General features: G+C 40.7%; 1 protein-coding gene across 1 annotated transcript in view; it reads left to right on the top strand.

Annotated features, from left to right (window-relative positions):
- Positions 1–274: 274 nt before the first annotated feature.
- LOC118391142 (dehydrogenase/reductase SDR family member 11) overlaps positions 275–12267 on the top strand; it is a 45882-nt gene continuing 33889 nt past the window's right edge. Inside the window, exon 1 of the mRNA XM_035782200.2 lies at positions 275–609. Coding sequence (XP_035638093.1) covers positions 478–609 — 132 coding nt within the window. The 5' untranslated portion in view covers positions 275–477. The remainder of the gene's footprint in view (positions 610–12267) is intronic.

The following is a 12267-nucleotide window of genomic DNA, read 5'->3' on the forward strand; positions in this document are numbered from 1 at the left end:
TGAGGTAAAAAGTACATTATTTCCTTTAGGAATGTAGTGGAGTAAAATAAAAAAGTTGTCCAAAATTTAAATAGTAAAATACAGATACCCCCGAAAAAACTACTTAGGTAGTATTTTAAGTAGTTTTAATTAAGTACTTTACACCACTGAGGAGAGTTTGAAGACTGCAAATGTAAGAGTCGTAAAATAAACAAGCGGGAGGGGACGTCAACCAAACAAATACACATAGCGCAATGTTTGTCATTTAATATTTAATCCCGAGCGCAGGGATTTCGGTTTCCGCACCGTGCCTTTTCCTGGATGCTGCGAAAACAGGATTAGGGAGGGTTGAACGGTGTAACAGCACGCCCTATATAACACAAGTATCTGTTGTGTATATTGTCACTATTGAACCGACATAGCTAGGTAAACGAAATTTATCGTCCTATTACACCAGTTGTAAAACTAGTCTTTGTAATAGCTAAATAATTAATTGAAATGGAGCGCTGGAAAGGCAGAGTAGCTCTAGTGACTGGAGCTTCGGTCGGGATTGGAGCGGCTGTTGCACGGGCACTTGTCCAACACGGCATGAAGGTTGTCGGATGTGCCAGGAATGTTGACAAGATAGAGGTGAGCAAATACAAAACAATGTAAAAGTGAGAACTATCGCAATCACTCATAGTAGTACGCTACAACAGTTCATCGAATGTTTGATGTGCGCCAAATGACCAGTTTGCAGCTAGTTGACAGTGGCTAGCTAGCTATCTTTTCCCACTGGATTATCTATGATACAGTAGCTAGCGTTAGCTAGCCTTCAATAAAAAATACACATTTGTGATTGATTTTGTTGGACTAGCAAATTGAAATGTCACCGATTAAACATATTTTAACGCAATCTTTACATGCGAGTTGCATTGATGTAATGCAAATTGCTGTCATATTTCTGGTGTTTTTTTTGTTTTTTAATCACAGCGATTGCTCACTGCATTTAACGTAGCCTAAAGGGTGCTTTTAACATTATTCACAGAATAATTCCAGTCCTGGTGTTTCCTATGAAATCTTCTTGCCCCTTTTTAAAGAACATTTTCAATACATTTCCCAGTTATTAACTACATAGATAGTAGTCACTTATTTATATCTTGTTCAGTTATACACGTTATCTTTCCGATGTGGCATATCTTGTCAACATTGTATCATTGTCTTCTAAAACAAATTAATATTTGGTAAAACTACTGAACTGTGTTTGCAGTGTTACAAACACACACAGTACTATCCAGATTGTGCAACAGGCTTCTTTATACCTCCACCCATTTTGCTGATCACATGGCCTTCTGTCATGTCAATCGTAACTGATCCAGGTTAGGGCAGAATGGTCCCCGATCCATGACATTTGTAAAACTGCACAGACACTTAGCCTAGTTCCTCTGGATTAATCAGAAACTAGTACAGTGACTGAGCCATTTCAGGGAGTTGCAACCTATAGCCTAGACCAGCCCTACCCTCCTCCATTCATAAGACTCCCTCCACTATGAAAAGTTTGGATTGTTCCGTTGCTTAGCTACAACAAATTATAATTGTATTATTGCATAGTATTAGTCTACAAGTCAATACCTTCTGATAGTTTTGTTGATTGACAAGTTCTGACACCTTGCTTGACCACAAAACAAATAGTTAAAAATACATTACGCAATAGGCTATTTTTTCTGTATTAGAATAGACTTGGTTTTACACAAGATTCCAATGGCACTTTTACAACCACAGGCCAGCTCTAGTTGGCCAAATATTTGGCCAAGTGAGGGAAGGATGTCAGATCGTGTGGAGGGTGAAGACGGAGCGACAAGCGTTCAACTCCCCAACTCTGGAACAGACTGCGTCACTTTTATGAGACTTCCGAGCGTTGTCTGTGTTTGAGCTGAAGGGAAGGTGGGACGAAGCTGGCATTGTACCCCCTCTGCGATGCCCACACTGGGGACTGGCTGTAACAGTGCCAAGAAAGGTATGCTCTGACTTAAAGTCGGGGTTGTAAACTAGGGCTCTTTCACATATCTCTGTATGGTCTGGATCCTAGAGCGTTTGGTACCCTGATCTGCATTATAAAGGATGTGTGAAATGCAAACGAACCCTGGCTGAAACAAATCCTGGATCTGCGTGAGTAGCGAGCCCAAGATCCAGAACCAGAGTACCAGGTATTGAGACGCAGCAGTGCGAGTCTCGTTGGAACTTTTTGCCAGTTGTAAACAAGCTGGCTTGCTTAACGTCATGTAGAATGTGCATCGCATAAATCACATCCTTAAACGGTTCTTTTCAGGTCTTCTGAAAGCAAAACTTATTTTGTAGAATTCTCACAAACGTTCTTGGAAACAGAACTTGGGAACCAAATTTCATGTGTCCATCGCCATTCATTTTTTCTCTACTTCCTCCTTTGGTGCTCTTTTTCTACTTGGGTAAAATGGTGTGATGAGTACAATGTAGGCCATCATTGAAAATAAGAATTTGTTCTTAACTGACTTGCCTGGTTAAATAAAGGTAAAATAAAAAATATCCCAAGAATGCTGCGTTTTCTGAAGCCTGAATGAGTGGATTTGACACAGGCAGAGAGAGCAGTAAAGGACATTGTTTTTGAGAGGGTAGAAAAGGGGTTGAAAACAGAAAAGGAGAGCATAATGAGATGGAGGTAGATGTGTGGTTGCCAAGGGCTGCCTGTGGGTATGGAGTGATGGTATAGGAGCAACTTGGCTTCCAAGAAGCAGCAGCCAGGCAAATACTGAGATCATTGACATTTAACAACCCGTACTCGCATTGAATCCCCCTGACGTGATGTGCAAATGAGAAATCGAAAACCAATCGTGCAAATGTCACCATTCCGTTTTTTTTTGTGCGGGCGCCAAGTTCCCAGCAAGTTGCCGCCCTGGGGTGGCTGCCCATGTTGCCTATACCTAAATCCGCCACTGGGTAAGTTAGGCTGTATGGAGCACAGACTGATACTAGATGCAAGTAGAACTCATAAGACTCAGGCACAGATCTGCAAGTAGCCTAATCATGTTTTTTTTAGCCCTCTATCTGTTCCTGGCCCACATACTGTATGTAGCTACAGTAGGATTGTGGTGACCACTTACCTTGCATAATGCTATAGTAATTACCAAGGTGTATCAATATAGCCTCTTAATGAAATCCTATGATAGTAGGTTGAGACCTTATGTTTCAGTGACTTAACTAAGAAGATTCACTAGCAACAAGCCTATGCATTCATGGATTGTATGCATGTACTATCCTTGCTAAATGGTTGTTTACATTCAGGAGCTCTTTGACTGTCTCACAAAAGCAAAGTGCCTTGGGCTACATTTAGGCTAGTGCATTTAGATTAGTTGTGTCACAGGCAGGGTGATGGGTTTGTTTTGTTGTTTCCCAGTCCTCTTTGGGTGTTACACAGAAAGACAATTGTGATTTATTTCTTAGACCAGGCGTAAGCAACTATAATGAACAAAAATGTAAACGCAACGTGAGTTGGACAACATTCCACAGGCCACAATCAACAGCCTGATCAACTCTATGTGAAGGAGATGTGTCGCGCTGCATGAGGCAAATGGTCACACCAGATACTGACTGTTTTTCTGATCCACGCCCCTACTTTAAAAAAAAAAAATAATAATCTGTTTTTTATATTTTTTTATCTGTTACCAACAGATGCATATCTGTATTCCCAGTCAAATGAAGTCGATAGGTTAGGGCCTAATTTATGTATTTAAATTGACTGATTTCCTTATGAACTGTAACTCAGTAAAATCTTTGAAGTTGTTGCATATTGAGTTTTATATTTCTGTTCAGTGTAGATTCAGCCGAGGGCCGATTTTCAAATACAATAATTTCATACCTTGATTGCATTAACACACGATCACATATCACACAACTCTTTTATTTTTTATTTTTATGAATAAATTATGTATAATAATGTTAAGAATACATTTTGTTTTTTGACTCTCAGTCAGTTTGATTGGTAACTAATGAAAATAGATTCAGCCTAAGCAACAAAGATTGATGCATTTGTCCTGCTTTGCCCTGCCATGTTTCAGCAGTCGATTTTAGTTTGCAGTTGCACCCACTGATGTCATACAGTGCACTCTAATGTAATACTGTATATGCCATTTAGCATACTAACTTATCCAAAGCAACTAAAGCTCAATTTATAAAAATCTGTGTTGGAACAAAAGCCTCAGCTCCCGACACCTTGTCATTTTCCCCACACGGGCTGACAAGCAATTTATACCGGTAAGATTACTTTTGGTCCTTTTGTGGCATGCACAAACTTAGCATGATAGCAGGTTGGGCCAAATAGGATTCAAGATTGAGCAGAGAAATTGGGTAAAAAAAGCATCCAACTCGCAGTCATGACAATATAACTGGACCTTTACTGTACAGTGAGGGCATACATTTTTAGCGCCACACTCTTGCCAACAGTACCACGAACCACACAGGACTTATCCTATGCATTGAGACTGGTTTAAGTGTGGCTCAGGGCAGGGGGAGTTTGGGAGGTCAGTGAGGGTGTCTGTCATTTAATCTATGAGTGGCTGCACTTTGGGCTCAGCCGATTCCTAGAAAATGTGTGAGTGGCGGTCTGGGCATGATGCAGGTCCAGCAGAAGGATCATGGTGTCATCCTTGGATCTAGTGTGAAATAATTTAGAATATTCCACTGACCTTGGCTTGAAGGGGGTGGGGGGGAGGGAATAACAGAGAGGGAGGGCCCCAGCCCCTTGTCTCAGTTGATGAGATGCAAATTAGATGCAAATCTAATTTATATAAGTCCAATATCAGATTTTCCTAAACAGCCCCCCCAGCCCAGTCTGTCATATTTGCCAAAAGATGGGCCAGTGTACCGTATGTGAAGGTATAATTGGCTTTGCTCTGCTTGTGAAGGGTAGTATCTGATAGGAAGCTGAGGAGGATTGGTCTGGCCCTGGCCTGCTGTGATAGGAGTAGTGTTCTATGCGGCTATGCCTGGCCTGCATCTTAAATCTGAAGTTCTCTGTGAGGTGTTAAAGGGTAGAAATCTAGGCTATCTACTGGGGTTGCCCAACTTGCCTTGAGGGAACATAGGTCTACAAATCACACAGGCAAAATGCATTTGACATGACAGCCAACTTTTCTTTTTGCCATTTACAGCACCGTAAGGCTCCAGGAGTATGTGGTTGAATCCTTTGATTAGCTCCGTGTTAATGTCAGCCTGTCAGCAGAGCTTTTGTGGTACATGGCCCTGGTCAGTCCAGACCACTGGTTTCAGTGTACCAGGGTTAATGTCCAACAACATTGTTAACTTGAGTTCTAGATTGTTCCTTTTGGAAGAAATTGGCCCATGTTCTCTCCCTCTTTCTTTCTGTTTGGACTCTTCTACAAGAAAGCAATCAGAGGAGCTATTTACCTCAAAAATATATTTGATTACTCAGAATGGCCTCAGAAGACTCCAGAAGAGAAACCAATGACAGGTTATGTTGGTCTTAGAGCTATCAGAAAAGGGATGTCTCCTTTCCACAAGATTCCACCTGAATCACCTGTGGATTATCTTGACAAACAAATCAGTGTATTTTCTGCAGTCTGTCATGTCAGTGCTCAGAAATAGACTCGGCAGCAATGTGGATGGATTGTGAATGGCCCTCCAATGGGTCACGTAGACAGGGATAGTGGGATGTTTTTCAGGCTTAGGTTTAGTGCCAGTTCAGTCCAGGGGGTATAAAAAGGTGCTCAATCATGTTTCAAAGGACTAGCTGACACTGTAGAGTACTTTCCCTGCTCTGGCTCCTCATTCCTGTGGTGTTAGATGGGGCTCAGTAGCCTGCTCCCAGATCTGTTTGTGCTGTCTTACCAAATCCTATTGTCATTGTCATGCCAAATGAGCAATCGACCATAGTAGTTGGCAAGACAACACAAACAAATCTCGGACTAGTCTTGGGGCTCAGTCAGTGGATTGTGAATAGTGTCATCTCTTTTCCCGGCCCCAGTCCACTACCCATTGTATATCTGTGAGACTTTCACTGCGGTGCCACTGCCCGCCCCCGCCCAAAACGCCCTTCTTTTGTACTGTGTTTTCTGGGCAGTTAGCCAGTCTGAAGTTCACTTTGCTCACAGAGTAGTTTTCACCCAGCAAAGCAATACTTTGAAGTGGGTCAGGCCAGTGAGGGGTGACTTCACTCTTTTACTCACTCTGTCTTTCCTTCTCTCTCTGTTTCTATTGCTCTCCCTCCCCATTCATTTAACACTCTAGCTCATTATCATCAAGTTTGCTTTCATTTTTAAAAGCGTTTTGTTTTGATATCAATAAAAAGCTATGGTTTTAGCTGAGTAGCAAAGGTCCAACAAATACAATATCTTGTAGGAGTTCTGACCCTCTTGTCGTACATTTTACTGTATGCCAAAACTACACAAGACATCATATTCTTGACATAACAAATCTTTCAATGTGACCAATGTATCTCTTCATTTTATCATGTAATATTTCATATAGTAAAAATGTATGTTAAAAAAAATGTGCCCCCCCCCAAAAAAACAGGATATGATAAACTTTTGCGAGATAATTACTTCTGGGTAACTGATACAATGTTACCTGTTGGGGAAAAGGTTTATTATTATGACCAAACAGCTCATTCATTCCATGAAAATCCACATGTCAGCAAGTTGAGGTACCTGCAGTGCAGGTAGGGTATTTGAGTCAGTTCACCTCACAGCTCATCTGCTCATCACTAATTCAATGGCAGCAGTTTGTCTGACCCACAGCACTTTTCCACTGACTTACGATTTTCCATTGGGCTCTGAGCGGTTAAACCACTGCATCTAGTCTATCTGATTATGGGGCGATTTCCCCGTGGTGAGATCTGCAATGGAAACACGTTCACAGTACACAACAACACCCTCATACACCTTAAAGTGGAATTGACAGCATTTTAGCAACATTAAATCTGATTAGAATCTGTTCATATACACCCCTTTTCATAAATTCATAGAATCTTTGGGAATGACCTACAGTGCATTATTCAGACCCCTTGACTTTTTCCACATTTTGTTACGTTCCAGCCTTATTCTAAAATTGATTGATTAAATAAATAAATCCTCATCAATCTACACACAATACCCCATAATGACAAAGCGAAAACAGGTTTTTAGACATTTTGCAAATATATTAAAAACAGATACCTAATTTACATAACTATTCAGACCCTTTTCTATGAGACTAGAAATTGAACTCAGGTGCATCCTGTTTCCATTGATCATCCTTGATGGTTCTACAAGTTGATTGGAGTCCACGTGTGGTAAATTCAATTTATTGGACATGATTTGGAAAGGCACACACCTGTCTATATAAGGTCCCATAGTTGACAGTGCAAATCAGAGCAAGAACCATGCCATGAGGTTGAAGGAATTGTCCGTAGAGCACCGAGACAGGATTGTGTCGATGCACAGATCTGGGGAAGGGTACCAAAACATTTCTGCAACATTGAAGGTCACCAAGAACACAATGGCCTCATAATTAGAACGCACTGTTTTGATTGACGCAACAGTCAGCGTTCGTGCTGGCCACTGTTTTGTCACAGAAGCATTTTGCACAAACACAGTCCTTACAATAGTATGTCCGGGACGTGAACAGTTTATTTTTGGGTGCAATGTTCAGACATTCATAGAAGTAGCACAGCATGACACAATCATCCAAACCGGAAAATGTAGTCTACATTAGTCCAAGCGCTAACTGAGGAAAGATTGACTTAACACAAGTGGTCATATTTAGTTAACTCTCGGCTGACGGAAACCATAATATGAATTAGCTAAAGCAATTACTATTTAAAATTAATCACATCACAGGTGAGCTCACCATTGATCAAAATAATTGAGTAAAACACTTTCAAAAATGTTTAAGTAATCCGACGATGGGTAGTTTGTGTGAGCCACCATGTTTTTTGTTGTTATTGTGTGTCAACCAAAGATAAGAAGAGGAGGCAAGATGAGTTTGGTCTATTTGTAGTATGCATGTTGAAGTGGGTGTGTCGTCTACCATCATTGAATTCCCTTCATTCACTTCCGGAAGTTTACTCGAAAGATGAGTGAACGATCCCTTCACCTCATTTTGTTATAACATCTTTGGTCTGACAGACGTTTACGTAACACCCAGAATGCATTGCATAATGTCAACAAACATTGCACCACACATAGCTGGCAAATAGCTTAGCATTAGCTCATCATACTCAGTACAACCTTCAAAAAAGTATTTTACACACGTGTCCATTTACATTCTATGCAAGATGCACTCTAATGTACTTGTTCAGTTGTGCACCAGGGCCTCCCACTCCTCTTTCTATTCTGGTTAGAGGCAGTTAGTGCTGTTCTGTGAAGGGAGTAGTACACAGCGTTGTACCAGATCTTCAGTTTCTTAACCCTAACCCAATTTCTCAGAACAAGAATAGACTGACGAGTTTCAGAAAGGCTTTTTTTCTAGCCATTTTGAGCCTGTAATCGAACCCACAAATGCTGATGCTCCAGATACTCAACTAGTCTAAAGAAGGCCAGTTTTATTGCTTCTTTAACTAGCACAACAGTTTTCAGTTGTGCTAACATGATGACCCTTTTGCAATTTTCTAATGATCAATTAGCCTTTTAAAATGATAATCTTGGAATAGTTAACACAACGTGCCATTGGAACACAGGAGTGATGGTTGCGGGTAATGGGCTTCTGTACGCTTATGTAGATACAGTGGGGCAAAAAAGTATTTAGTCAGCCACCAATTGTGCAAGTTCTCCCACTTAAAAAGATGAGAGAGGCCTGTCATTTTCATCATAGGTACACTTCAACTATGACAGACAAAATGAGAAAAAAAATCCTGAAAATCACATTGTAGGATTTTTTATGAATTTATTTGCAAATTATGGTGGAAAATAAGGGAGATTCTGACGTCACGCACATAAAAAAAACTCACCCTGGATGAGACCGTTAGAGATATTTGGAACTCACACGTGAAAAGGTTTGTTTTGATGCATAAACTGGCAATTTTATATTTTTGACTGATGTTTTGACTGTCTGTTTGTTTCATATCTGCAAAGTAGTTCAAATGCTGTCAGTTCCGCTTTGACAGCAAATACATTAAAACCAATAGATAGTCATAGCGCTGACTTCATCCACATGTTCCTATGGAAAACTCCCGATAGCGCATGAAGCCAGAAGTACTTGAATTTGAAGCTCGCTGTGGGGCTTCAATGCCATACAACTCTCCTTACATGGCCTCCAACTGCTCTTAAATACAAGTCAAACTAAACGCATGCTCTTCAACCGATCACTGCCTGCCCGTCCAGCATCACTACTCTGGACGGTTCTGACTTAGAATATGTGGACAATTACAAATACCTAGGTGTCTGGTTAGACTGTAAACTCTCCTTCCAGACTCACATCAAACATCTCCAATCCAAAGTTAAATTTAGAATTAGCTTCCTATTTCGCAACAAAGCATCCTTCACTCATGTTGCCAAACATACCCTCGTAAAACTGACCATCCTACCGATCCTCGACATCGGCGATGTCATTTACAAAATAGCCTCCAATACCCTACTCAATAAATTGGATGCAGTCTATCACAGTGCCATCCGTTTTGTCATCCGTTTTGTCACCAAAGCCCCATATACTACCCACCACTGCGACCTCTACGCTCTCGTTGGCTGGCCCTCGCTTCATACTCGTCGCCAAACCCACTGGCTCCAGGTCATCTACAAGACCCTGCTAGGTAAAACCGGTAGCACGCACTCCAGCAGGTATATCTCTCTGGTCACCCCCAAAACCAATTCTTCCTTTGGCCACCTCTCCTTCCAGTTCTCTGCTGCCAATGACTGGAATGAACTACAAACATCTCTGAAACTGGAAACACTTATCTCCCTCACTAGCTTTAAGCACCAGCTGCCAGAGCAGCTCACATATTACTGCACCTGTACATAGCCCATATATAATTTAGGCCAAACAACTACCTTTTCCCCTACTGTATTTATTTATTTTGCTCCTTTGCACCCCATTATTTTTATTTCTACTTCGCACATTCTTCCACTGCAAATCTACCATTCCAGTGTTTTACTTGCTATATTGTATTTACTTCGCCACCATGGCATTTTTTTGCCTTTACCTCCCTTATCTCACCTCATTTGCTCACATCGTATATAGACTTATTTTTCTACTGTATTATTGACTGTATGTTTGTTTTACTCCATGTGTAACTCTGTGTTGTTGTATGTGTCGAAATGCTTTACTTTATCTTGGCCAGGTCGCAATTGTAAATGAGAACTTGTTCTCAACTTGCCTACCTGGTTAAATAAAGGTGAAATAAAAAATTTAAAAAATAAATGGGGCTGAATGGCACAAAAAAATCATGAAGAAACATGGTGAAAGTGAATAACTAGCAAAGGATCATGGTCAATGTAGTCATTTTCATCCTGCCTGAGAGAGTCAACCTTAATGTCTATGGAGCCTCCCCGTAGCCTGTCAGCCCGTGATTGGTCTGTGTCAGCACGTGGTCCTGCCTGTGCGACGACAAATGTAGTAGTCAGAATGGATCACTATTTAATTAAATATCTCGATTGTGTACAGTGCCTTGCGAAAGTATTCGGCCCCCTTGAACTTTGCGACCTTTTGTCACATTTCAGGCTTCAAACATAAAGATATAAAACTTTAGTTTTTTGTGAAGAATCAACAACAAGTGGGACACAATCATGAAGTGGAACGACATTTATTGGATATTTCAAACTTTTTTAACAAATCAAAAACTGAAAAATTGGGCATGCAAAATTATTCAGCCCCCTTAAGTTAATACTTTGTAGCGCCACCTTTTGCTGCGATTACAGCTGTAAGTCGCTTGGGGTATGTCTCTATCAGTTTTGCACATCGAGAGACTGACATTTTTTCCCATCCCTCCTTGCAAAACAGCTCGAGCTCAGTGAGGTTGGATGGAGAGCATTTGTGAACAGCAGTTTTCAGTTCTTTCCACAGATTCTCGATTGGATTCAGGTCTGGACTTTGACTTGGCCATTCTAACACCTGGATATGTTTATTTTTGAACCATTCCATTGTAGATTTTACTTTATGTTTTGGATCATTGTCTTGTTGGAAGACAAATCTCCGTCCCAGTCTCAGGTCTTTTGCAGACTCCATCAGGTTTTCTTCCAGAATGGTCCTGTATTTGGCTCCATCCATCTTCCCATCAATTTTAACCATCTTCCCTGTCCCTGCTGAAGAAAAGCAGGCCCAAACCATGATGCTGCCACCACCATGTTTGACAGTGGGGATGGTGTGTTCAGGGTGATGAGCTGTGTTGCTTTTACGCCAAACATAACGTTTTGCATTGTTGCCAAAAAGTTCAATTTTGGTTTCATCTGACCAGAGCACCTTCTTCCACATGTTTGGTGTGTCTCCCAGGTGGCTTGTGGCAAACTTTAAACAACACTTTTTATGGATATATTTAAGAAATTGCTTTCTTCTTGCCACTCTTCCATAAAGGCCAGATTTGTGCAATATACGACTGATTGTTGTCCTATGGACAGAGTCTCCCACCTCAGCTGTAGATCGCTGCAGTTCATCCAGAGTGATCATGGGCCTCTTGGCTGCATCTCTGATCAGTCTTCTCCTTGTATGAGCTGAAAGTTTAGAGAGACGGCCAGGTCTTGGTAGATTTGCAGTGGTCTGATACTCCTTCCATTTCAATATTATCGCTTGCACAGTGCTCCTTGGGATGTTTAAAGCTTGGGAATTCTTTTTGTATCCAAATCCGGCTTTAAACTTCTTCACAACAGTATCTCGGACCTTGTTAAAGTTTGAAATATCAAATAAATGTCGTTCCACTTCATGATTGTGTCCCACTTGTTGTTGATTCTTCACAAAAAAATACAGTTTTATATCTTTATGTTTGAAGCCTGAAATGTGGCAAAAGGTCGCAAAGTTCAAGGGGGCCGAATACTTTCGCAAGGCACTGTATATAGCCTCTACAGTAATAGCCTGTATATAGCCTCGCTACTGTTATTTTATTGTTGCTCTTTAATTAGAAAAATAACGTGTGTATATATATATTTTTTAACTTTAGTTTATATTAGTAAATGCTTTAACTGCTTTTTTGGTTAAGGGCTTGTAAAGTAACCATTTCACTGTTGTATTCGGCGCATGTGACAAATAGAATTTTATTTGTTGCTAACTTTAAAACAATTCAATTTGGGGATCAATCTTGATCATAATAAACTAATTTTAGAACACAAAACGGCAGTCTAAAAATATTTTAGGCTG

The sequence above is a fragment of the Oncorhynchus keta genome, chromosome 12 (assembly GCF_023373465.1).
Source record: "Oncorhynchus keta strain PuntledgeMale-10-30-2019 chromosome 12, Oket_V2, whole genome shotgun sequence".
Classification (NCBI taxonomy): Eukaryota; Metazoa; Chordata; class Actinopteri; order Salmoniformes; family Salmonidae; genus Oncorhynchus; species Oncorhynchus keta.